Source organism: Gymnoscopelus braueri (genome assembly GCF_963280865.1).
Source record: "Gymnoscopelus braueri genome assembly, chromosome: 9".
Taxonomy (NCBI): Eukaryota; Metazoa; Chordata; class Actinopteri; order Myctophiformes; family Myctophidae; genus Gymnoscopelus; species Gymnoscopelus braueri.
Genome location: NC_137610.1, coordinates 55,976,463 through 56,001,566, shown reverse-complemented (window position 1 = coordinate 56,001,566; position 25,104 = coordinate 55,976,463). Strand labels below are relative to the sequence as shown.

The 25,104-nt window shown below is 42.6% G+C and overlaps 2 protein-coding genes across 2 annotated transcripts in view; one reads left to right on the top strand and one right to left on the bottom strand.

Moving 5' to 3' along the window:
- The window catches only part of LOC308092393 (uncharacterized protein), a gene marked incomplete at its 5' end in the record, with an annotated part of 27,431 nt that extends 12,676 nt beyond the window's left edge, over nt 1-14,755 (top strand). Inside the window, 4 exon segments of the mRNA XM_080438254.1 lie at nt 852-921; nt 5,945-6,037; nt 6,662-6,754; nt 12,357-14,755. Coding sequence (XP_080294380.1) covers nt 852-921; nt 5,945-6,037; nt 6,662-6,754; nt 12,357-12,541 — 441 coding nt within the window. The 3' untranslated portion in view covers nt 12,542-14,755.
- Nucleotides 14,756-22,923: 8,168 nt separating this feature from the next.
- On the bottom strand, nt 22,924-23,925 carry LOC308092392 (putative RNA polymerase II nuclear localization protein SLC7A6OS; the record flags this gene model as incomplete). Its single annotated transcript, XM_080438253.1, has 1 exon — nt 22,924-23,925. One exon carries the CDS (start codon nt 23,923-23,925, stop codon nt 22,924-22,926), a length of 1,002 nt encoding a protein of 333 aa, XP_080294379.1.
- Nucleotides 23,926-25,104: the final 1,179 nt, after the last annotated feature.

The window sequence follows — 25,104 nt, the reverse complement described above, 5'->3', positions numbered from 1 at the left end:
TAGTTTAGTTTTTGTCAAAAAGAATTACAAATAGGAAAGAATGCCGAGACAGTAGCTTTGTGTTGTCAGCTTATAGATCGTCTATTTTCGCCATTTGACACCATTACTGTTACCATTCTACTGTATGATTACGTACTATATATCTCTGCTTCTCAACCAGCGCCCCCAAATATTTGTCAAAACACTAAGATTTTATCGATAATATAATGAATTCACAATTGATTGACTGAACATAAAGATAAGCATGTTCTGAAAATGCGCGTGACCCACCCATCTGACCACTTAACACGGTAAGACCTGGAACACATCTGTGTCACTTTTAGATTTGAGCTAAAAAGCATCATTTTACACTTTGGCTATTAAAAAATAGCAGATATACAAGCTCATAGCACGGCACCGAGTGCCGCGCTATGAGCTTGTAGATCTGCTATTTTTGAAAAATCGTGAAAATGTGTGCAAATTTTTGAATATATATAGATTTAAAGCGAACATTTGTAACTCAAATCTTTGCTTCTGGGGGGTCCCTGGAACAACATATTTTGAGATGGGGGTCGGCGCCCAAATACATATCGTTGTGGGGGTCCTTGACATGAAAAAGTTTGAGCACCACTGATATAGAAACATACGTTTTTTCAGAAAACTGTTGGGATTTAGGAGACATGTAGAATCGGCTTCAGGTCTTAATGGGTTAACACGGTAGCTGAAAGGCTGCCGTGTTAAGTGGTCAGATGGGTGGGCCCCGCGGACGCTTCCAAGATTTTCCAAGTGGACCCGGATCCAGAAAAGGTTGTGAACTACTGCTATATAAATCAAGCTGTTCTCTCCGTGACTTTGTCCCGTCTCTCCTCTAGGCGTTTGAGCTGGCCACCGGCGACTACCTTTTTGAGCCTCATTCTGGGGAGGACTACTCCCGTGATGAGGGTACGTGTTTTTATTTTAAAACACTTTTCATCAAACGCTGAGAGTGCACACAATTAAAGGGAGGGTAAGTGATATGTTCTGGTCAAAACGTTTTGTTGTTTTTTTACCTAAATTTTTATCCCACGATTTTGTAACCCTATTTTTTACACCCAGTGCCAATTGTCTATGTAATCCTGGGCACTACACTCCCTCTGCCAACCTAGGGAGGCCAGGGCCGAGCTCATGCCTCCTTCAATGCATGAGAGCCAACTGACCTTCTTATCACCTGACAGGGGAGTTTCCCTGGTTGGACGTAGCGCGTGGAAGGAACACGTTATTCCAACCAGTTCTGTTCCCCTCCATCAGGCGCCCCGGCTGGCCAGGGGGAGGCAGTATAGTGACCAGGATTACTGCATGTTTTTGTGAGGGTATTAACTACCCTAGGAGACACGGGGAGAACATGCAAACTCCACACAGAAAGGCCCTTTCGCCAACCCCACCTAGGGTATGGGCACTGATGACGCGGAGGAGAGAACACACCCCCAGCGCCCACAGCGTCCCCTGCGGGAATCGAACCCAGGACCTTCTAGCTGTGAGGCGACAGCACTACCGACTGTGCCACCGTGCCCCTAAAAAAAACGTTTTGTTGTTAAAAGGTTGAAGCACCGGGGGCACGGTGGCGCAGTCGGTAGCGCTGTCGCCTCACAGCTAGAAGGTCCTGGGTTCGTTTCCCACCGGGGACGCTGTGGGCGCTGGGGGGCGTGTCTTCTCCTCCGCGTCATCAGCGCCCATACCCTAGGTGGGGTTGGTGAAAGGGCCTACTCTGTGGAGTTTGCATGTTCTCCCCGTGTCTCTCAGGGTAGTTAATACCCTCACAAAAACATGTAGTAATCCTGGTCTCTATATCGCCTCCCCCATGACAGCCGGGGCGCCTGATGGAGGGGAAGGGAACTGGTTGGAATAACGTGTTCCTTCCACGCGCTACGTCCAACCAGGGAAACTCCCCCCTGTCAGGTGACAAGAAGGTCAGTTGGCTCTCATGCATTGAAGGAGGCATGAGCTCGGCCCTGGCCTTCCTAGGCTGGTGAGGGGAGTGTAGCGCCCAGGATCACTTAGAAAATTGGCACGGGTGGAAAATAAGGGTTACCAAATCGTGGGATAATTTATTTTTTTAAAGGTTAAAGCGCTATATTGTCATAGTAATCATTGCCAGTGGCGTAACGGAGGGGCAGCAAGTGCTGCGGTGCGGGGGGGCCACCAGCACGGGGGGCCCCGCCTGCGCTGATACAAATATTTTTACAGCAAAAAAAATAAAAATAATAATTATATTGGTCAAATAGAACCGAATTAGACCCGAATTAGACCCGAATTAGACCCGAAATGTTTCACGCGCGTGCATGTGTGTGGGCCTCACGTGAAACTCCCGCGGGGAGGCCCCGCGATTCTGCGTTACGCCACTGATCATTGCTATAGTGTTTGTTCAGTAACAGGGGTCTCTCCAGCTCTTTAAAGGAGAATTTTGGACTAAAGTTAGGATGAATGGTACAGTAGAAAAATTTCATAACACCACCCCTGAGCCGCCACAGCTTAAAAGGTGCGCGGATAGGCCTTAGGTTAGATCACATATTTTAATAGCTTTTTTTTTTTTTTTTTTTTTTGTGAGATCTGACGTTCATAGTGACAGAACGAGAGAACACTGTCCCCAAAAAAAAAAAAAAAAAAAAAGAACAGAAGTCTCGCTAGACGAGATTGAAATCTCGAGATTTCAATCTCGTCTAGCGAGACTTCTGTTTTTTTTTGTTGTTGTTTTTTTGGTTGCATAGTGTTCTGTCACTATGAACGTCAGATCTAAAAAAGAAAAAAAAAACTATTAAAATATGTTAATTAATAAACAGAAACAACATTTTCAGCTGGGTTGCACATTTTCAACCAATCAGGAGAGAGTACCCATTCATCAGCTTCAATGTTGTTCCAGTTCTAATTGTGTGTCTGCTCATTTCTTTGTGTCATCACTTCCTGTTTCACTTGTTTATCCTGCATCCTGTGTGAGTTCTCTCTCCTGATTGGATAAAATTGGTATCCTGACCTGAAAATGCATTTTCTGGAGCTGATGAGTCAGGGAGACTCCTGTTACAAAACAAACTCTCTATAGCAATGATTACTATCACAATATATAGTTATTTTAACACTTATTTTAACAAAGGAATATCACTTACCCTACCTTTAACCAAAATGTTTGGTTACTTTTGTACACAGTTGAAAATAAGTAAATGTATACTCTCAGATACACGTCAAGCTGTGTTGTTGTAGTATAGCTAGACCCTCCAAAAAAATGCCATTATGCCATCACAGAATTTACCACATAATCAGCAAAATGGCGCATAATTATGCAGGGGTAACGTTATTTCAAAAAGGCTGCATCGCATAATATGCGCTTCACATCGCATATTTCGCAACTTTTCACACATATTTCGCATTTTTCCGCGTATCGCATATTTTGCATATTGCCGCATATTTCACAACTACCCGCAATTTCACCGCACAAAATTGCACAAAAAAACCCGCATATTTTATCGCAAAAACAAGGCTTTTAGCCCGCATAATCAAGAGTTTTAGCCCGCATAATCAAGAGTTTTAGCCCGCATAATCAAGAGTTTTAGGCCGCATAATCAAGAGTTTTAGCCCGCATAATCAAGAGTTTTAGCCCGCATAATCAAGAGTTTTAGCGAGCATAATCAAGAGTTTTAGCCCGCATAATCAAGAGTTTTAGCCCGCATAATCAAGAGTTTTAGCCCGCATAATCAAGAGTTTTAGCCTGCATAATCAAGAGTTTTAGCCCGCATAATCAAGAGTTTTAGCCCGCATAATCAAGAGTTTTAGCCCGCATAATCAAGAGTTTTAGCCTGCATAATCAAGGATTTTTGCCCGCATTTTTCTGGAGGGTCTATATAGCAGTAATATTAACGTTTACCATTTATTATTTACAAAGTGATACAAAACCAAAGTCAGCGTTGTACAGTATGATTGCATTGTGTGGTTTTGACTGATTGATAGATGGTATCATTTTTTCTTTGAATGTATTAATGATGATAACTTAAGCTGGCTTAATTGACAATGAGCCATTGGTTCCAAATGACTCATTAAATGAGCATAGTGTACGTTAGCCTTCCCTCCCCCCCTCACCCCCCTCATCCCCCTATCCACTCACTGTCTACCTTAACGAGGCCAGCGCACCAAGCATGAGAACTATAACTATAAATATGTCATTTTAAAAAGAGGTTCTCAAAGGGAGGAACTGCTTTTAAGATGAAATCAGTGACTTTGTCTTATTCTGTTTAAGTTATGCCTTTAACCCATTAAGACCTGGAACGCATCTGTGTCATTTTTTTAATTTGAGCTTAAAGGTATTATTTTACACTTTGGCTATAAAAAAAATAGCAGATATACAAGCTGTAGATCTGCTGTTTTTAAAAAATCGTGAAAATGTGTGCAAATCTTCTTTTTAAAGCGAACATTTGTAACTCAAATCTTTGCTTCTGGGGTTCCCTGGAACAACATATTTTGAGATGGGGGTCCGCGGCCAAATACATATCATTTTGGGTGGTCCTCGACATGAAAATTTGAGGACCACTGACATAGAAACATAACGTTTTTCAGAAAACTGTTAGGATTTAGAAGAATCGGATTTTGTAGAATCGGCCTCAGGTCTTAATGGGTTAAGCGACTAAAACCAGGAATAGATTTAGAACACTTATGCCATGTCGCCACATTACACTTTCCAACACCCCAAACGATATCTAGTCTCATATCACAATATTGATGTAATATTATCAATATTGTGATATTATGGATATTTTGCCCAGCCCTAGTGCCGTTACAGTTATAGTCATATATTGTGCTTGGTGTGAACAGCTCTTAACAACTATCCTGTCATCTTACTCAGTGAAATAACTCTGTGTTTCGTTCCTCATCCACACATAAGAGAAGCTCTCTCTCTCTCTCTCTCTCTCTCTCTCTCTCTCTCTCTCAGGGCTTCACCTGTTCTCACTTCCTCTGATGTTTGATCTCACGTTGCCTTTGCCATCATTATGCAGCAGACCTCTGTTCACACTTCATTAGTCTTGTCTGCAATGTGGCAATAAGCTGACGTCACTTCTGACACAGCATATCCAAGCTCGCAATGAGAGACGTGTTATCTTTCCCTCTCTCTCTCATTGAAGCTTAGTTGGTGATCTAAAGCCTGAGTTATGGCTCGTTGTAGACAGGTGTGGCGCATCGAACATAGCAGAGTTAACTCGTCTCTGTCGGGTGGAAACCTCATATTATGTCCCAAACTGTTACTTTTCAGGATTCAAATTCAAAAACAGCAAAAAGTAGTAGATCTACAAGCTCGAGCTTGTAGATCTGCTACGTTTCATGCTTTTGTTTGAAGCTGTAGCATGATCAAGCAGGGCATTCATTTACGGGGAAAAAAATAAAAAGGTCTAAAAAAATCTCGGTGTGACACCGATGCGCAACTTAGTATGTATAAATCAGCTTTAACAGTACAGGATAATGTCCTAGGTGTTCATTTAACTCAGAGAATGTTATGCACTCCAGAGTTAACTTAACGTTGAGGATGTTACAGATGTCAGTTTGGATACAGTTATGCTCTTTTGCGTCTCACATCGACACCTAACACTGACTCTGTCCCCTTAACTCTGTGCCATGTCTGTGACTCTGTCTCTCTCTTTCTTTTCCCCCTCCTTTATCCTTCCTATCTTGTTGTGATGTCTCCCTCACCTCTCTCCTTTTCTTCCCCTCTATCCACCTCTTTCCCTATTTTTTTCACTTCCTTTGTTTTTTCTCTTTTCCGCTCGCTTCCCTCCAACTCTCCCACTTTCTTCTCTTTTTTTTTAACTCCCTTCCTGCTCCTGTGCTTCCTTCTCCTCCTTCCTAACCCTCCTCCTCGTCTGTCCTTTTGTTTTGCCTTCCCCCTTCTTCTGTTTCTCCTCCTTCAACACCCCCTCCCTCCCCCCCCCCTGCCCTCTCTCCTCCTCCGTAGACCACATAGCCCACATCATTGAGCTCCTGGGCTGTATACCGAGGCACTTTGCGCTCTCCGGAAAATATTCCCGGGAGTTCTTCAACCGAAGAGGTAGCGCTGCCCGGAGTGCGGGTGGGACGGCGACGCACACAGCGGCAAGCCTGGACGGACGTACAGACAGACACTTGACAGACTGACACTCTCATTTACGCGTCATTGCACACATACATACGTGTAATGACGTGAAAGCTCTGAAAACGTTGGCTGTGTAGAGCCCGGGACTTTTGGGTCAGGTGTGAGTCCCATGTTTTGCCTGAAGAAAATGTTTTAAGCGTAAAATATTGAAATGAATTTGAAAAGAACATTAATAAAGTACATATAAAATACACAAACTGAACTTTATTTAATTTTATCAAAAATAGCCAATCTACAAACTCTGCATAATTGCCGATACCAAAAGTCACATAATGGCCGTGTCGGTCGGGCTCAAGCGAACACTGGCAAACAATTCGATCTCTTTTTCAGAATCAGTTCCATCTCCACTCTGACAGAGCTCTGTAGTTCTGTCCATCAGTGCGTCTGTCTGTCTGTCCGTAAGCCCAGGAGAGCGCGGCGTGCCCGTCAGTCTCACGCGTGCCTGTGCGTACGTACCCGTGTGCATGCTGTAATGCTGCTGTCCCGTGCCTGTTCTCTTGTGATGTTGTGTGTGTGTGTGTGTGTGGTGGCGGTGATCAGACCACATCGCTCTGATCATGGAGCTCCTTGGGAAGGTCCCACGCAAAGTGGTCGGCGCCGGGAAGTACAGTCGAGAGTTTTTCTCCAAGAAAGGTAAAGGGACACTGGGTGAGCGGCTGGCTGGTGTAGTAGCTCAAAGAAACTAGGATACCAGGTAAACGATGAACCTAGCCTCTGTCTAAACAACATGCTATCTAAATAACATTCTGTGTATTTGAAACTATAGGATACCAGGTACACGATGAACATTCTGGGTTTAAGTTATATTGTGTTTACTTGTATTCATTTAACCAGAATCAAATCAAATCAATTAAGTATGAAGCTGAGAACAAAGCTATGTGTGGCCCCTTTAACACAAAAATACAATATCTCTTGTCCAGCAGCAACCATCTGACTCCAAAACGCTCATTTTTCAGGAAATGAAAAAACAAAATATACGTTTTTCAGGAAATGAAGAAAACTTTATTTTTTAAAACAAAGCAATACTGCCTCATCAAAGTTGGTATAGTGACTTTATATATTGTCAGATACTTGCATGTGTCATTATATTATCACCACTTTACCCAAATCCAGCGCAAGTGGAGTTAGGAGTTTCGTCCGAACAGAAATCCAGCTGAAGTGGAGTTAAGAGCCCAAACAGCTGACAATAGCTCCGCTGCTGAGGGGGAGGTTTCAAATGGGTCTAAATTCCCAAAAGCTAACAATGGATCTCCAAGCTCACAATTGCTCACAACGTGTGAATTAAGGCCCTGATGCTTATTATAAAGGCTTACAATAATAAACAGGACTTTAAATATTACAATAACTTCTGCAAAGAGGGGTTCACAGAGTTGGAGTTTGAGTAGAACTAGCGAGAGAAATGCTATGAACTCCTTTCTTCTTGTCACATTTCTCTCCTCATTAAACACTTCATAGATTTTAGAAATATAATGACTTGTTTTCATAACATTAGCATCAGTGCTAAGTTTGATAAACAGGTACACTGCATAGTTTTAACAGACTACGGGGAGAAAAACCCTGCCGTTCAGTTTGTTTATGTGCTGCCAGACAGTTTGAGGATCCAATGGAGTTGGGAGGTTTTGTCAGAGGCGCTTTTTAATACTTTTCATTAGTTCAAATGTTGGTGTTTTTTACAGACGTAAAAAAAAAACTGAAAATGGAGTTAGCTGGTCCCTGCTGGACACCGACGATATACAATTATTCACTTTACTCTCTTTGTGAATTAATCCGTTATATTGATAATTTTATATTCCCACTTGGCAAAGTGTACATTTAACTCTGACACTGTAGAAATGGACCCTTACATGACCCTTACATTTAGAGTCTCAAAGTTAAATACACTAAAATTAGCCAATCTATGAGCTCACCACACTCCGCATCGCGAAATGTTGTGATCTTAATCAGCTATTTTCGGTATACGTGCAATACACAACCAAACCAGTCATTACGCTACATAATGTAGGACTTTTGCAGTAGATCAACTTGCTGATGCAGAGTAAACTCCTCACTGCGCAAAACTAAGTATAAATCAGCCCTAAGTTCTTGAGGTGTGTCATATACCTTCTGCACACGGTTACTCCTGGTAAGTGCATGTATCTGTGTTTAAAAGGGCCGTTCACGCCAAGCACTATAACTATATTGTTCTCAATTGTCTTAGTTATAGCTGTGGTGTGGACTAGGGCATTAACGAATAGTGATTTATGGTATTCGAATTATTCGACCCAAAAGTATTCGAATAGTCGATTATTCGGTTTGATTATAAAAAATAAAAAAAATAAAAAAAGTTTATTTATTATTATTATTTTTTTCAATGGCATTGATGACTCGACTCAAGGAATGCGAGTTGACGTCACACCAGAGCTCACAGCTGCGTGTCTGCTCTAGAAAAGCCACTTTAAAAAATATCTAAAAAAAATAAATAATAATAATAATAATCGAATAGTGGTTTGATAGTCGAATAGTCGGTTTGATATTCGAATATTCGACTATTCTGTGAATGCCCTAGTGTGGACTCTTCCATCCAACTTGACTTACAGTAGATTGATTTGTTTAGTTATAGTTATATTGCTTGGTGTGAATGGCTCTCGATACGACCTTTCTCTCTGTCACGTATTCTCTCTCCACTCTGCCTGCTGTCTGTCTCTCTGTTCATAATATATTCTTCATAGCATGTCATGAGAATACATGCTGAATGGCACTAAATATTCTGCCTTTGATGTTATCTCATTGGCAGATCTGAACTCGGCACTTGATGTCTCAATGCCTCCCTTTTATCTCTCCTTTCTGTTAATCTGGTCTGACTCTCGCTCGCTCCCTCCCTCTCTATATCGACTCGTTGTGTCTGCCTGTCTGTCTGCCACGGGACGTGTCCTGCTGTCCAGGGGTCTCTCTCTCGTCTTTCTTCGTTTCGTTTCTTTCACGATTTATCGTCACTGTCAGGGCGGAAACCTTGTATGTTCCAAAACTGTTACTTTTTAGAAAATGTAAAAAGAACCTGCGTCCCAATGGATCCATTGTAGTTATTATGTTGTCAATACTTTTGCTTGCTTAGATATTTAGCTAATAGAAACGGCAGGCTTTCTATTCCTGGAAAGTTTGCATGCTATAATGGAAGCCATTGTTTTTGCGTTAATAAAAATCTAAAAATATATATATATATATATTGTTTGAAAAAAAAAAAAAACCCTGCCCAACAATGATGTCACTGGTAGGTGGGTTTCTGAACTGTCCACAGACCGTGTAGAAATAAATGGTAGCATTTTATCATGAGCATTAATTAGGACCAATTATATGAAGACAGGTTGACAATTGGTGAAGTCAACCTTTCTTTAACCACTTTCACTTTCAAACTCTTTCCAAAAATAGCAGATCTACAAGCTCACATGAAACAGTAGTTTACGGGGCGGCCATAGCTGAGTGGTTAGTGAGCCCGCCTAGGGAACCAGCTGGCCCTGGTTGCCCCAGGTTCGATTCCAGGCTATCCCAGCATATGTGCCGATGATATGAAATTTGTCCCTGAGCAAGACTCTTAACCCCAATTGCTCACAGGTTCTCATTGGAAACAAGACCGCAAGGACTTTCATGAACGACCTGTTAAAAAGGAATTATCCTTAGTAGTATGACAAAGTAAGGCCTTAATTTATGAAAAAAACATATAAAGCTGACATGGAGAAGCAAGGTTTTGATGACACATACAGTGTAGATGAGACCATGGGAACAGAGCAGTGAGTCGAGTCATGTGCTCCACTTTCTAAATTAACTTCTAACATTCACAACACTGCAGACTTGTAATCACACCAACCAGGAGGAATTGCAAGAATGTCTGCTCCTCACAAAAATAACCAGGCTGGGTGCATTTGATTTTATTTCTGTCTGGATGATCGTGATTCAGCACATTGGCCCGGTCATCGCTTCCTTTAATATATGACCCATATAATGGCTTACTTTCCTCATTGTTGTGCTGTCCAGTCACTGTGGACAGGAGGGACCGGATCTTACCTTGGCAGCCAGAGCTGGCTGCATACTTATATCCATAAATCTACCCATTTCTGGGTCCGCGGACCCATTCTTATAGGTCGCGAGATGATATCCCGTTTTTACGTTTCCTAATAATTATTTTTACTATTATTTCGAAACATTTTCAAGAAATAAAACAATACAATAATAATCATAAATGAAACTTTTACAAAGTTGTGAAAATAGCTGATCTGCAAGGTCATGACTCGTCACATTGCGACGTGTCGTAAGCTTGTAGATCGGCTATTTTCACTAGTTTGGGTCCCGGTGAGACATCAGATTTCTCTTTTGGTTATCAAGCTAATTGGGAACCACTGCGATAGATGACGTTCTACACTGATAGATGACGTTCTACACTGATAGATGACGTTCTACACTGATAGATGACGTTCTACACTGATAGATGATGTTCTACACTGATAGATGACGTTCTACACTGATAATAATAATAATAATAATAATAAACTTTATTTGTATAGCACCTTTCATGACATGAAATGCAGCTCAAAGTGCTTTACAGAGCAAGAATACAATTACAGTTAGAACCAATTTAACAATAAAGCAAAAAAAAGAAGAATAGAATAAAATAAAAGCAAAGGCATAAAACAACATTAAAATAGGCAATACAGTGAGGATAGATAGATGATGATGATAGATGATGTTCTACACTGATAGATGACGTTCTACACTGATAGATGACGTTCTACACTGATAGATGACGTTCTACACTGGCCTAACTGTCCAGTACACAACCAGAGTAACTTGTGTGCTGTACACCATCTGATTTCCTCTTCAGAACAACGCCATTCCATGAATGAGTGGCGACAATTGAATTGTCATCATGATACCAATACGTTATGTTCCTATGTCATAGGAACATAACGTATAGTGCGTTTAATTCCGTTGATCCAAGCCATAACACAATCGATTGATTGATCACTAGAATAAACATGTTCTGAAAATGCACACTGCCATCCCGAGGCGGGACATAGATTGGTGAAGCAATAGGAAGCGGCGCTGGAATCCAACCGCCTGGGTTTGGATCCGCCCTTCAAGACCATCGATAGGGCTCGCTCTTTCAGGCTGACCAGGAAGTGAATGGAGCAGCATATCTTCGAATCGCGTTATCTCCGTTTCTGTGTGAAAACACAAAAAAATGGTCATAAGTCGTCCTTGGCAGTGAGAGAGTTAAGTGGTCAGATGGGTGGAACACTTTTGAGATTTTCAAGTGGGACCTGATCCAGAAAAGGTTTGAGAACCACTGGCTTATATGCCAGTCCTTTGTTACTGTTCTACCTTGTATCTTTGTTACTGTTCTACCTTGTATCTTTGTTACTGTTCTACCTTATATCTTTGTTACTGTTCTACCTTATATCTTTGTTACTGTTCTACCTTGTATCTTTGTTACTGTTCTACCTTATATCTTTGTTACTGTTCTACCTTGTATCTTTGTTACTGTTCTACCTTGTATCTTTGTTACTGTTCTACCTTATATCTTTGTTACTGTTCTACCTTGTATCTTTGTTACTGTTCTACCTTGTATCTTCTGCATGTTTTGCCTAACATTCCAGCAGTGGTGGAAAAAGTACTCAAAATGTTTTACTTAAGTAAAAGTATCAATACTGCAATGTAGAAGTACTCTGTCCGGAATGCAAAATTTACTTGAGTAAAATAACAAAAGTATTGGTATCAAAATGTATTTAAAGTACCAAAAGTAAAAGTACTAAAATGTTTGAAAATAGCTGATCTACAAGCACACAACGCGTCGCGATGCGACGCGTTGTGAGCTTATAGATCGGCTATTTTCAAAATAGCCTATGTATAAAATACGGCTAACGGTTAATGTATGTTTTATAATAATAATTTATATCTGCAAAGTAACTAGTAACTAAAGTTGTCAAATAATTGTAGTGGAGCAAAAGTACAATATTTACCTCTGAGATGTAGTGGAGTAGAAGTAAAAGTATTGGAAATTGGAAATACTCAAGTAAAGTACAAATACCACAATTTTGTACTTTTAAGTACAGTACTTAAGTAAATGTACTTAGTTACTTTCCACCACTGTATTGCAGCCGTCTTTTCTCTCCTCCAGTGGACCCTCCAGTCCCCCATGTCACCGGGTGTTGTGTGGCTGACTGTGTTCCATGTCCCCCACCCCCCCCCCCCCACCCCCCTGCAGGCGAGTTGCGGCACATCACCAAGCTAAAGCCCTGGTCGCTGTTCGACGTGCTGGTGGAGAAGTACGGCTGGTCGCCCGAGGACGCCGGCCACTTCACGCACTTCCTGTTGCCCATGCTGGAGATGGTGCCGGAGAAGAGGGCCTCGGCCGGAGAATGCCTCAACCACCCCTGGCTCAGCTCATAGCCACACCCACCCAGATCAACACCCCACCCCACTCCCACCCCCACCCCCCAAAAAACAATTAGCATAGATCAACACCCCCCCCCCCCCCCCCCTCTGGTGGAGGCCTCTGGAACGACCAGAAGAGAAGAGAGGAGAGGCTTGAGAGAGGAAGTGGGAAGAGAAGGAGACGGATATGAAAGAGGGAGAGGATCGAGTCTTATTCTTAGAGCCCTATCTCTCTCTAACACACACACACACACACACACACACACACACACACACACAATACAATCTACAAGCTCACGTGAGCTTGTAGATTGGATAATATATTCAGATATATTTCCCTGATTGGTCAACCTATAGACTTTCCCGTCTCTCTCTCGTTCGCCCTCGCTCCTCCTCTCTCCAGCTCAATAGCGCCACCTTCCCCCACCTGGATGAAGCCCGACCCTGCGGACAGAAGCAGCAGATTGCACTGCTGAACAGTTTACACCCCCCGAAAATGTCCCCCAAAAGACACTTTGGAAGCCTTGCCCCCCCCCCCCCCCATTATTTCCTCCCTCATGGAGCTGCATGCCCTGCCACCACAGAGACGCAGAGGACAGCCAGTCCTCCAGGGGGCGCCATGCAGCAGCTGCCACCGAAAGACAGGCCAGACAAAGCAGGGGGACAAACGAGAACAAAACAAAAAACTTAACAAAAAAAGATAAATATAAGACTGAAACCAAGCCGGACAGCTTTGTCTATTAAGAGTTTCTCTGTTGCGAGACGGCAATTCTAAAAACAAGAAAACAAACAAAAACAAATAAACAAGCATGGAGAAACGGATTGATCGGCATGAACGGACTTACGAGATGAACGTTTTTCTTTATTTTCTTTTTTTAAGGCGAGTGTCTTGTTACAACAACATTGGTGCCCCGTCTTGAGGTTGTCTCTTCAACTCCCTGTTCTTCTTCCCGAAGCCCCATTCCTCATGTATACGTGTGCCGGTGTCGCACACTGAAAATAAGCAATCTACAGGCTCACAGCGTGTCGCAGCGCGCCGCGTTGTGAGCTTGTTTATCGCTCATTTTCAGTTTAATTCATTCTTCGCCGCACGACGGGTGTGGATCGCCATTCGCGATAAACGCAACACGTTGTGCGGCAAAATGTGAACTGGGCTCAAGTATTGGTTACTTACCATCTTGCCTGGCCCCCTACCTTCTCCAAAACAAAATCAATCCTTCCTTTGAGTCCCTTTATGGCACGTTTACCACGTCCCCTTGGACCCCCCTTCCTCCCTCTCCCTTTCCTACGGGGGAAACAACGCCTGGAAGCCCTGAGCTTCTCCAGAAAAGGAGAATGTTCAGAATGGTAGGTTGCACTTGTCTTTGTTGATGTCCTTCAGGGATTTGAAACCTTTGTACATAAAAACTCTTGAGATCTGGCAACGCAGATACACAGACGACCAATGGAAAGAGGACTTTAAAAACAAACACAACAAAAGCATCATTCCGAGTTTAAAGCGGCGAGGCCTCGGTCGCTCGCGTCAGGACCTGACCTCCTCCGTACTACAGTGTGGGGGGGCTCTGCATTCAGCAGAGGCCCGGTGGAATGTGTTTTTTTTCTTTTGAATAAACTGCGCCACGCTGTGGCTGAACGGGAGTACTGCAACCCCTGCACACCGCAGCTGCTCACAGTGCCAACGCATCCAAGACGTTACACTTAAATAATAATATCTGTCCACTTTAGTCTCCATCTGTCACACAACAACAACAACAACAACAACATACACAAACAAACAAAACTAAACAAAAACAACAAAAACTTGCATCATCATCACAATTAGTCCAGTTGCCTATTTTTCGCAATAAATGAAAAGAGAAAAAAAAAATGATGAGTATAAGTAAATGGTGAGATATTTTTAAAAAACTATTTAATTCATTTAAAGAAATGAGAGGAACAAAACAAATGAAAAAAAAAAAGAAAAACAACTTTTCTCTGGTTGTTGTGACCGTGAACCGAATCTCGTCTTATATTGAGGTGATTGTGTTTATCTGTTAGAGATGTTTTTATTTCTTTTGTAATTATTATTATATTATAATTATAATTATTATTATCACTGTTATTCTTCTTGGGATTAGTTCTTTTTTACACAGTTGACCCCCTTCCCCCTCCATGAACAGTGCTGCTCTGTCTCGTGATGCTGGCGGAAAACCATCAAACAGTTTTGCAATAAAGATTACGTGACAATTATTTTTCCCCCTCTTTTTTTTCTTTCTTTTTGCACCAGATCTCTCTCTCTCTCTCTCTCTCTCTCTCTCTCTCTCAGCCATGCTGACTGTTCTTCCTAATGACATCAACACAATCGCATCTCTTGTCTGTGTTTTTCATTGACAGATTTAATAAAAGTCTAAAAGTAAAATGGATGACGTGGCCTGTATGTGGTATTTGCTAAATTAACCACTTGGACCGGTGATTCTCAGATGTTTTAATCTCAAGGACCCCCAGTTTGATATGCACTCACTAGGCCACGGACCCCCATTTGATATGATTCATTTTTATCAGAACCATAAGGATCCATTTGGTTCCATTCGTACATCCTCTGCTTTTGATACCCTCTGGTCATTCATTTTTTATGTCCGGTAAGAGTTTTATCACTGCTTCTGGTCTGACTGAATTAAATACATCTATTTCCTTCCAGGAAATGTAGGCTGTTTGATAATATCACAGAAAATGAATTCAACTAGACAAGTGTCTCCGCCAAGGCCAGCCAAGGCAGACTTTGGAAGGCAGCAGTGTTTATTTTGACAGTACATTTTGATGTAGTTTTAGTCATTAGTCTTTTGAATGAAATTCCATTGAGTTTTAGTCATATTTTAGTCATCTGAAATGTTTTACTGTTTGTCTAGTTTTAGTCGACTAAATATCATAAGATTTTAGTCGACTAAATCTACAGTTGATTTAGTCGACTATAATGTATGTTGGCGGTGCCTTGATGGCGTCATAATGGCTGATTTTACACTTGGTTGCATGCTGAAAATAGCCGATCTACAAGCTCACACTGCGACACGGTGTGAGCTCGTAGATCTGCTATTTTCAGAGCGCAACACCCTGGCCTAGCGCAACCAAACATAACATTACTTCTCCACTCGTCCCTCTCTAACATTTTATTCTATTTGTTGACGAAATTTGTCAATATATTTAGTCTTAGTTTTAATCATCGTAGCTTAGTTTTTATTTAGTTTATATTTAGTTTCCGTCAGTGAAAAAAGGTAGTCGACCAACATTTTATGTCATAGTTTTAGTCGACGAAATCAACAGTCATAGTCAATTGAAACGGGATCTGATCAGATGACCCCAGAGATGACCCCAGAGATGACCCCAGAGATGTTCCCGTTTGTGTGAGTTTTGGTCAAATTAAATCTGTAGGAGTATTTTAGCACAAAGTGTGTTTTGAAGAAAACACAAAATGGCCACAGACCCCGTTTGAAAATAGTTTGTGCCAGAGACTCCCATAAAAGAAAACTATTCCATTTTTTTTTTTACATTTTCAAAAATAGACGTTTGGACGAGCTGCGTGTGTTTTGACACACATTAACTTTTGTATATATGGTTTGAAAGTAGGAGTCATGTTTGAAGTCTTAAAGATGGAGTGCCATGATATTTTTCAACCCTAAAACCTGATCATAAGGTATTATTATTATGTAAGGATTTTTTTCAACAAAAAGAAAGTGTACAGTAAGTGTTAAAATGTTGTTTTTATGTAGACACACCCACCAGTTCATTAAGTATACCTGGCTCTCACCTTAGCACCTCCTCCACCACCTTAGCACCACCCACCTGTCCTAGTCCCTCCTGCTCCTCATGCCCACACCTGTTGTGTTATGATAATGAGGGGGAGGGAATGGCTTGTGATGTCACTAAAGCGCTGTTTCTCTATTGGCACGTTTGACCCTCAAGGTTTCAGCCTCCAGGAAGAAACTCCAAATAGTCAGAGAAGACATAAAACACCATAAAAACAAAAAAAGTGCAAAAACATGGCACCACCTCTTTAACCTTAACCCATTCAATCCGGGAACTCATCTGTGTCATTTTAGATTTTAGCAATAACCATTATTTTATACTTTGGCTATTCAAAAATAGCAGATCTACAAGCTCATAAAAGCTTGTAGATCTGCTATTTTTGAAATATCTTGATTTTTTTTTTGTGCAAATCTTTGAATGTATATTTTTTAAAGCGAACATTTGTTAAATATTGTTGTTCCAGGGACCTCCAGAAGCAGAGATTTGAGTAACACATTTTCAGGATTTTTCAAAAATAGCAGATCTACAAGCTCACAGTGCGGCACTCGGTGCCGCGCTATGAGCTTGTAGATCTGCTATTTTTCAATAGCCAAGGTATAAAATATGGATAAAGTGGTTACAAATCATGTGTTCCCGGTTTGAATGGGTTAAGAGCTTCAAACATCAAAGACAATTGTCCAGATGGGGATTTGAACCCATGTTCCTCATATCACTGGCAGCTGCACTAACCAGGTGGCTAAAAAAAAAGCACCGCAGACTGACATAAGCTTCTTGGTCAGATGTTACATTTACACCAAGCTCATGGAAGCAATGTCATTGGGGATCCAGGTGTGTCAATCAACTCTAGTCAACCTAGCAGGTTCTGAGAGGGGGCGGGACTTGAAAGAGGAGGAAGGAAGCCATTCTGAGAATGAGAGAAACAGGTGAAATGCTGGTTAACATTCAATAATCTAGTACATATTGTCACCAAATTAAGAGCTAGGAATTAATATCAGTGTGGATATATCATTATGTTAGTGTGTTTGGAGCTGGGTATTTCTACCCTAACGAGTTGACATTAATAACAAGGTGGGCTGTTGCTGGTCAACTAACACACTGGCCTGGAGGAGAAGAGAGTGTGTGAGACATTTCAACAAGTTTCTGAGTGAGTATGGATTTTACCTGAGAACTGCAATGACATGGACATATATATATAGTTGAAGGATAGGATGTTTAATAGGACTTGTCACTGCATACCAGAGGATCCAGGTGCACACAGACAGACAGGTGGGGTACTGGGTTCTCCAGCACGCAGACAGACAGGTGAGGTACTGGGTTCTCCAGCACGCAGACAGACAGGTGGGGTACTGGGTTCTCCAGCACGCAGACAGACAGGTGAGGTACTGGGTTCTCCAGCACGCAGACAGACAGGTGAGGTACTGGGTTCTCCAGCACACAGACAGACAGGTGAGGTACTGGGTTCTCCAGCACGCAGACAGACAGGTGGGGTACTGGGTTCTCCAGCACACAGACAGACAGGTGAGGTACTGGGTTCTCCAGCACACAGACAGACAGGTGGGGTACTGGGTTCTCCAGCACACAGACAGACAGGTGAGGTACTGGGTTCTCCAGCACACAGACAGACAGGTGAGGTACTGGGTTCTCCAGCACGCAGACAGACAGGTGGGGTACTGGGTTCTCCAGCACGCAGACAGACAGGTGAGGTACTGGGTTCTCCAGCACACAGACAGACAGGTGAGGTACTGGGTTCTCCAGCACGCAGACAGACAGGTGGGGTACTGGGTTCTCCAGCACACAGACAGACAGGTGAGGTACTGGGTTCTCCAGCACACAGACAGACAGGTGGGGTACTGGGTTCTCCAGCACACAGACAGACAGGTGAGGTACTGGGTTCTCCAGCACACAGACAGACAGGTGAGGTACTGGGTTCTCCAGCACGCAGACAGACAGGTGGGGTACTGGGTTCTCCAGCACGCAGACAGACAGGTGAGGTACTGGGTTCTCCAGCACGCAGACAAGACAGGTGAGGTACTGGGTTCTCCAGCACACAGACAGACAGGTGAGGTACTGGGTTCTCCAGCACGCAGACAGACAGGTGGGGTACTGGGTTCTCCAGCACACAGACAGACAGGTGAGGTACTGGGTTCTCCAGCACACAGACAGACAGGTGGGGTACTGGGTTCTCCAGCACACAGACAGACAGGTGGGGTACTGGGTTCTCCAGCACGCAGACAGACAGACAGGTGGGGTACTGGGTTCTCCAGCACACAGACAGTGGGTCGGGACCCATGTAAATATCCACTTTTTTCCCCATTTCCTACATTTAAAACACAATATATTATCTCCAAAACATTTTCAAAAGTATGTCATAAATTACAAAAATACGATACGATACGATACGATAATACTTTATTGTCAGTTCACACTGAAATTTGTCCTGCGACCCAGCAGCCATGCATGCAACAATAAACAGTACACACATTTGACATGACATAAGAAAACAAAACAACATACATACATAAAGACATACAAAGACAAGAGCAATGTCCACCTCTCAGCCTACCCCAAGCCTACAACTCCTGATTAAGCCTCAATGTCGTCTGATGGACAAAGGACCTCTTCAGTTTGACCTTATTGTATGTAGGAACACTGTATCTCCTTCCTGAAGGCAGCAACCTATATTCTCCATACAAAGCATGGCTTGTGTTTGAAGTGATATTCCTTGCCAACCTTATCATACTGTAGATGTATAGAGCCTCTGAAGTGGTTGTCCAACAATCTTTGAACAAATGTTCAGTTGCTGCAGCAGTTGTGACTTTAAGGCTACAGACAGACATCCATACCAGGTGGTACTACAGTACTGAAGAACACTCATAATAACAGAAGTGAAAAACAAAAGAATGATAATAATTTCCATGTCTAGATGAAAAAAAAGGTTAATAAGTAGTGAAAATAGCATATTTACAAGCTTGCAATGCAGCTAAAAGCAACGCGTTGTGAGCTTGTAGATCTGCTTTTTTCACTAGTTTGGGTCCCGGGCAAACATCACATTTTTTTGGGGTCTTGAGCTAAAACGTTTGGTGCTGGGTTCCGGCTGTGGCATAAAAAACTGATGAGCAGGGAACAACAAAACACGAACCTGTGCCTTAACTATCCCATTGGAAGCTCTAGTTGCAATGATCTTATTCACAAATGTCATATAACTGTAAGCTGTTACATTCAATCATTATTTTGTCCTTACATAAGTGTCAGGATGGTTGAGTGGTCTAAGGCGCTGCGTTCAGGTCACAGTCTCCCCTAGAGGCTATAGAGCTGTTTATTGGCACTGCCCTCACGATTCAATTGGATTACGATTCACGAGGTAACTATTCGATTATGATTAACTTTGAAATAATTTTATTCGATTCCATTTGATGATGCATCGCGATGTATCACACTTTTATATTTATATTACTGCGCATTGCAAAACATGGCAAATCTTTCATCAGTCAATACAAGCAGAGTCAGATATACTGAACAACATATTTTATTTAGAAACTGCTGTGTAATCAGTGATCGCTCTCCTGTCTCCTTGACATAAATGTCTTAACATTAAATAAAATAAGAAACTAAAATATATAAATGGTACAGGCTATTGAGGATAAGGCATTTTTCAAAGATAAAAAATAACACATAAATCACTCTTTGTGATTGAAGTTTTGTGCTGGCTTTTTTCACACACAGTAACAATAAAGCAGCTCTAAGACAGAGCACTTCCTGAACTGTGCAAACAATAATCACACTATTGTAACAACAAGTAACAATCCAGCAAATATTCAGTGCAACATAGTACAGTAACCACTTAATACTGTGAAACTTTTTGTCAAGTAGTAAACCAAAATAGTATAGGCCTTGCCTACCTATTTATTTAAAGCGCAACTGTTAAAGTCACAAAAAACAGCAGCTTAGCAGCCTTAAGATGAGGACAATTGCGTACCTGAAAATCCTTAATGTGGCAATATCAAAATGTTAACATAAATATTAATCAAATAAATTGTAAATGTGTGTAGGCCTAGCTTACTACCACATTTGTGCAAACATTTTCAGTCTGAGTTCAACATCATTCAACAATCAGTTTCAGAGTGAGGAAATATATAGTTTGACCTAACCCTAAAGAACATAACTTCTCACTGTTCAGCATCTGGGAATATCAAGCACATACACAAGTTGATCGACATGGTCTGGTTTGAGAGTGCTTCTTTTTGCAGTGACAACACTCTCTCTGCAGACACGCTTGTACCTGGGATGCACAAGTATCTCTTTGCCAACCTAGAGAGGAGAGGAAATGTGCCGAAATCTGCGGTACATGTCCATTTCCTCATCAGCCCTGGCATAGGCAGTCTTGGCTTGTACTGCATGTTCATTGTCAGTGAAAGCAGATCCCAGCAAACTCACAAGCCGCGATGAGGCCCTTCTTTTGGGAGCAGAGCGGCCTGCTGAGTCTGACACCTCGTCATCCACGGGCACGGACAGCAACTCTTCCTGGGTTCCTGAACTTCCTGTTCCGCCAGGCGGCAGGCACTTTATCTGCTTCTGTCCTACGTGTCCTCTCATCCTGTGTTTGAACAAAAGAAAGAGCAAAAAAACAGCAGTTAGCACTTTCTCAGTCTCGCAGCAGCTCACATCATCACAACAGATAAATATTTTTCTCAGTCTCATGATTTTTTTTTACTGACTGTAGCTACTTAACACTACATTGTTATTACAATTTAAAGTTTATTTAATTCTATACGTTTTACAAGGTGAAATTACCTCCAAGGATGCAGCCTCTGAAGTCACTCCTCCGTTGATATCCAATCTCTCCTCCTCTGTCAGGAAAGGCAGTCCCTTAAAACGAGGATCCAGGTGCAGTAGGGTCATCTGTGGCACTTCCGTGACCGTGGAGAGCAAAGGTCCGTTTCTCAATGGATTTGTCATCTAGGAGGGTTATTAAACAAATTTAGCCGGGGTGTATTTTTAAAAGGGGTGGGGAAAATTTGTGGGAGACCAAAATCCAAAATGGCTGTCATGAAAAATAACTTCTTATTGGTTTGACCTACAATAATGCACAATACATGGTTTCAGAGCTTATTTTGGTCAAGGAAATGACACCAAATGACTCATGGTGTCATGAAGCAGCCATGGAGTCCAAAGGAACATCTTTTAACCATTGGACCCATGATAACCTGGCTTAATGTCCATATCTATACATTCCACTGACCCAGTCTGAATGGAAATCATTCTGAAAATATACTTGATTGATCTAGTGTTAAGTGTGAGCACGTGTGTGTGTATGTGTGGTTTACCACAGCAGATATTGTCCTTCTAATGACTATTAGACGTATTATTTTCTTTTATTCATTGTATTTATTAATAAGAAGTTTTCAATTAAATACATTAATGAAAAAAGTTATTGAAAAAACATGGACAAACTGTGGTCCAGTTAAAAATTGAAGTTCAATGGGTCTATATAAGAAGGGGACGTGTCTGATAAAATGAATATCGGATACTTATATATTGGATCAAGCTACTTTCACACAGCTTTCCATATGCATGGCCTCACCCAGCCCCGCCCCACACCGCCCACTTGTGCCACGGTTTCCACTACAGTGAAGTGGGTAGCGTAGTGTGAGTGGTACTCAACTGGTGCCTAAAAAGCACCCAGTCCTGGGTAGGTCTGAGCAAGGCTAAGCGGGGCTAAAGCTGTGACGTATCACGCTGCTGCTACTGATTGGTCGGCTCATAGCTGTGTCTGTCCACACGGGTCTCTGTAAAATGTAAATATTACGGCAGCAGTGTTGCCATGTCCACTTATTATAAGCGACATTGGGCTTCTTTTTCTGCAAAGCTGCTTGTAAATATTGGTAGTTGCGGGTTGCGTTTTTTTTTGGGGGCTTGTTTCTAAAGTATAGTTGCTTATTTGGGCTTGTTTCTTAAGTATAGTTGCTTATTTGGGCTTGTTTCGAAAGTGTAGTTGCTTATTTGGGCTTGTTTCTAAAGTGTAGTTGCTTATTTGGGCTTGTTTCTTAAGTGTAGTTGCTTATGTGGGCTTGTTTCTAAAGTGTAGTTGCTTATTTGGGCTTGTTTCTAAAGTGTAGTTGCTTATTTGGGCTTGTTTCTAAAGTGTAGTTGCTTATTTGGGCTTGTTTCTAAAGTGTAGTTGCTTATTTGGGCTTGTTTCTAAAGTGTAGTTGCTTATTTGGGCTTGTTTCTAAAGTGTAGTTGCTTATTTGGGCTTGTTTCTAAAGTGTAGTTGCTTATTTGGGCTTGTTTCTAAAGTGTAGTTGCTTATTTGGGCTTGTTTCTAAAGTGTAGTTGCTTATTTGGGCTTGTTTCTAAAGTGTAGTTGCTTATTTGTTGATTATTTTCTGTCTCCGTTTCTCTTGCTTTACGGCAAAAACAAGCCACATTCAAATGGCCACAGCTGTGCAACGGATTACCGCGTGCAAATATTTTTTTTTTCCTATACGAGACCTTCGTGTGTGTAATGAGGCGATCTCTGTGAGGACAACGGTCACAGAGAATATTCCATGTAAAATCGCTCGTCTTCGCTGGCAGTAGTGGCACACTATTACACTATTACTCTGGCAGTTAAAGAGTTAACATTCCTCTCTGTCACTACCTTCATTACTCTCCTCATCTGCGTATTCGTTCCTCCAGTTGTTGCCTTCCTCCTCATTCACATCATACTCATCATACTCATCCTTGTCGTACACCTCCTCTCCCCTAGCGTAGCGTTCACCTCTGTCACTACATCCCTCGTCACTCTCCTCCTCGTCTGGGTATTCGTTCCTCCAGTTTCCTTCCTCATTCTCGTCATCTTCATCCTCGTATGCCACCTCTTCATGAACCACCCGTTCAGGAACCAGCTCTCCCTCGTCTGCGTAGGATCTCACATACAGGATGTCCTGGATCCAGCCGGGCGAGGTGGCCGTTTCCTGGTAGTAAAGGTCGTAGACGTAATCGTCTTCCTCTTCCCGGTGCTCCCCCTCTCCCTGCTCCTCCGTGGTCACGCCGAGACGCTCCAGCATCTTCACATTGCTGCACGGGATCGTCTCCGGGTCAGAGGACAAGATTTTGCCAAGAGCTTTTTCCTGGTCCTTCTCCTCTTCATACTCATGTTCGAGGTCGACCACTTGCTCATCTCCAAGGCCCCAGCATTTCAGCTGCTCTTTTCCATTCCTTCTCTCTGTCTCCTCTGCCTGCCTTCTCTCTGAGGACGCTCCTCCCTCCTGAGGGCTCGACAGCCCCACGCGACGGCTGGAGAGGATTCGGTAGCGTGCGTCTCGCAGAGCGCTCCACCTGGCACTGCGTAGATCTCCAAGGACCCGGTGGGTACTGGCAGCAGAGGGACGCAGGGCGTGGGCCATGCGGGGCTGAGCCAGAGCCTCGCGGACGTGCCTCTGAACCGGAGCGTCCTCCGTTGTTGCCACCGTCACCACCAGTCTGAACACAGAGTTCTGCACCGCGGCTTCATTGGGCTTCGGTGCCGTTTCCACCGGGCTCTGAGAGATACTTTCCAGTCTAACACGTTTATATGACAGAAACAACGCATCGGCGGGACTAGTGTCCCGCCTTCTTTTGACTCGAAGGAACGTCATTGAAAGACCGATAATCGGCTGACATGTCGAGCCTTTATATACTGTTGGCTGCGGCCCTAATGTCACTACGATGATGTCAGGTAGTGTCAGGCATCTCCATATATGGAGCGGCTATCTCCACTATGCCAGGTATGCCCGGGTATCTCCATATATAGCCGTCTAGGAGATTCAATGATGTCAGACTTGGGGAGGTTGGTTGTCTCCATCTATGGGGATCTCCATATATGGGAAGGTTGGGATCGACTGGGTCACTAAAGGTCGGGACTTAATGAGTCATTCATCCCCTTATATAGGTTTCTGGGCGTCCTGCCATGATTCCCCTTACGGTGTTATCCATCTATGGCTAATGCTGGCAAATATGCCCGGAATGTTCTTTACAGTCATGTTTAGGCGTCTGCCTCGGTCTGTGTAAGCATTACAGATGATAGACAGGGTCTAATAACAGTTTAGCCCCCCTGTGCTATCTGTGGCTACGGATAGCAGAATGCTAGGTGTGCGGTTTCTGAAAGGCGTGTACACGTACGTGTCCGTTTCTGGGCTATGGAGCCTGATATTTCTGATCAAAGTACTTGGAGTTGTCGAGCCGCGTGGAACGGCACATTTCTCACGTCATGGCATCTGTTCAAAACGACTTCATACCGGTGAACTGGTATCCTACTGCATTTGTGTCCGGTGAGAGCTTAACAATTATTGTGTTACTATCGGTGGAATTTAAAATTGTACGGGTTTGTCTTTCGATCGCTTGTCAAATGCTTTGTTTCCTCCTGTAGGCGTTAAAGCAGTATCGTCAAATCATTTGTATTGTATGGAGTGAATATCTCTGTCTTATTACTTCTTGCACTCTGTGTGCATCGCTTTTAAGCCGAGCTGACTTGTGTCATCAATATGACATCAGTTGTGCCCAAATATGGAGTTCCATTATGTACATTTTAACCGAATATGAGCTTCCATAACATCCCATGCCCAAATATAGAGTTGAACATGACGTCAGACTGGCCTACAAGTTCAGAAATATCAGGCAACCATGGCAACCTGATATGGGTCTCAACATCTGGTCTGGGGACCACCAGGGGTCCAAATGAACCCTGACTTATCTGTAACTCTGAGAGTGTACAAATGGAACTATTCCATGGTTCCATTTGTTCACTGTCAGAGTTAAATTAGTAAAAGATATCCTTC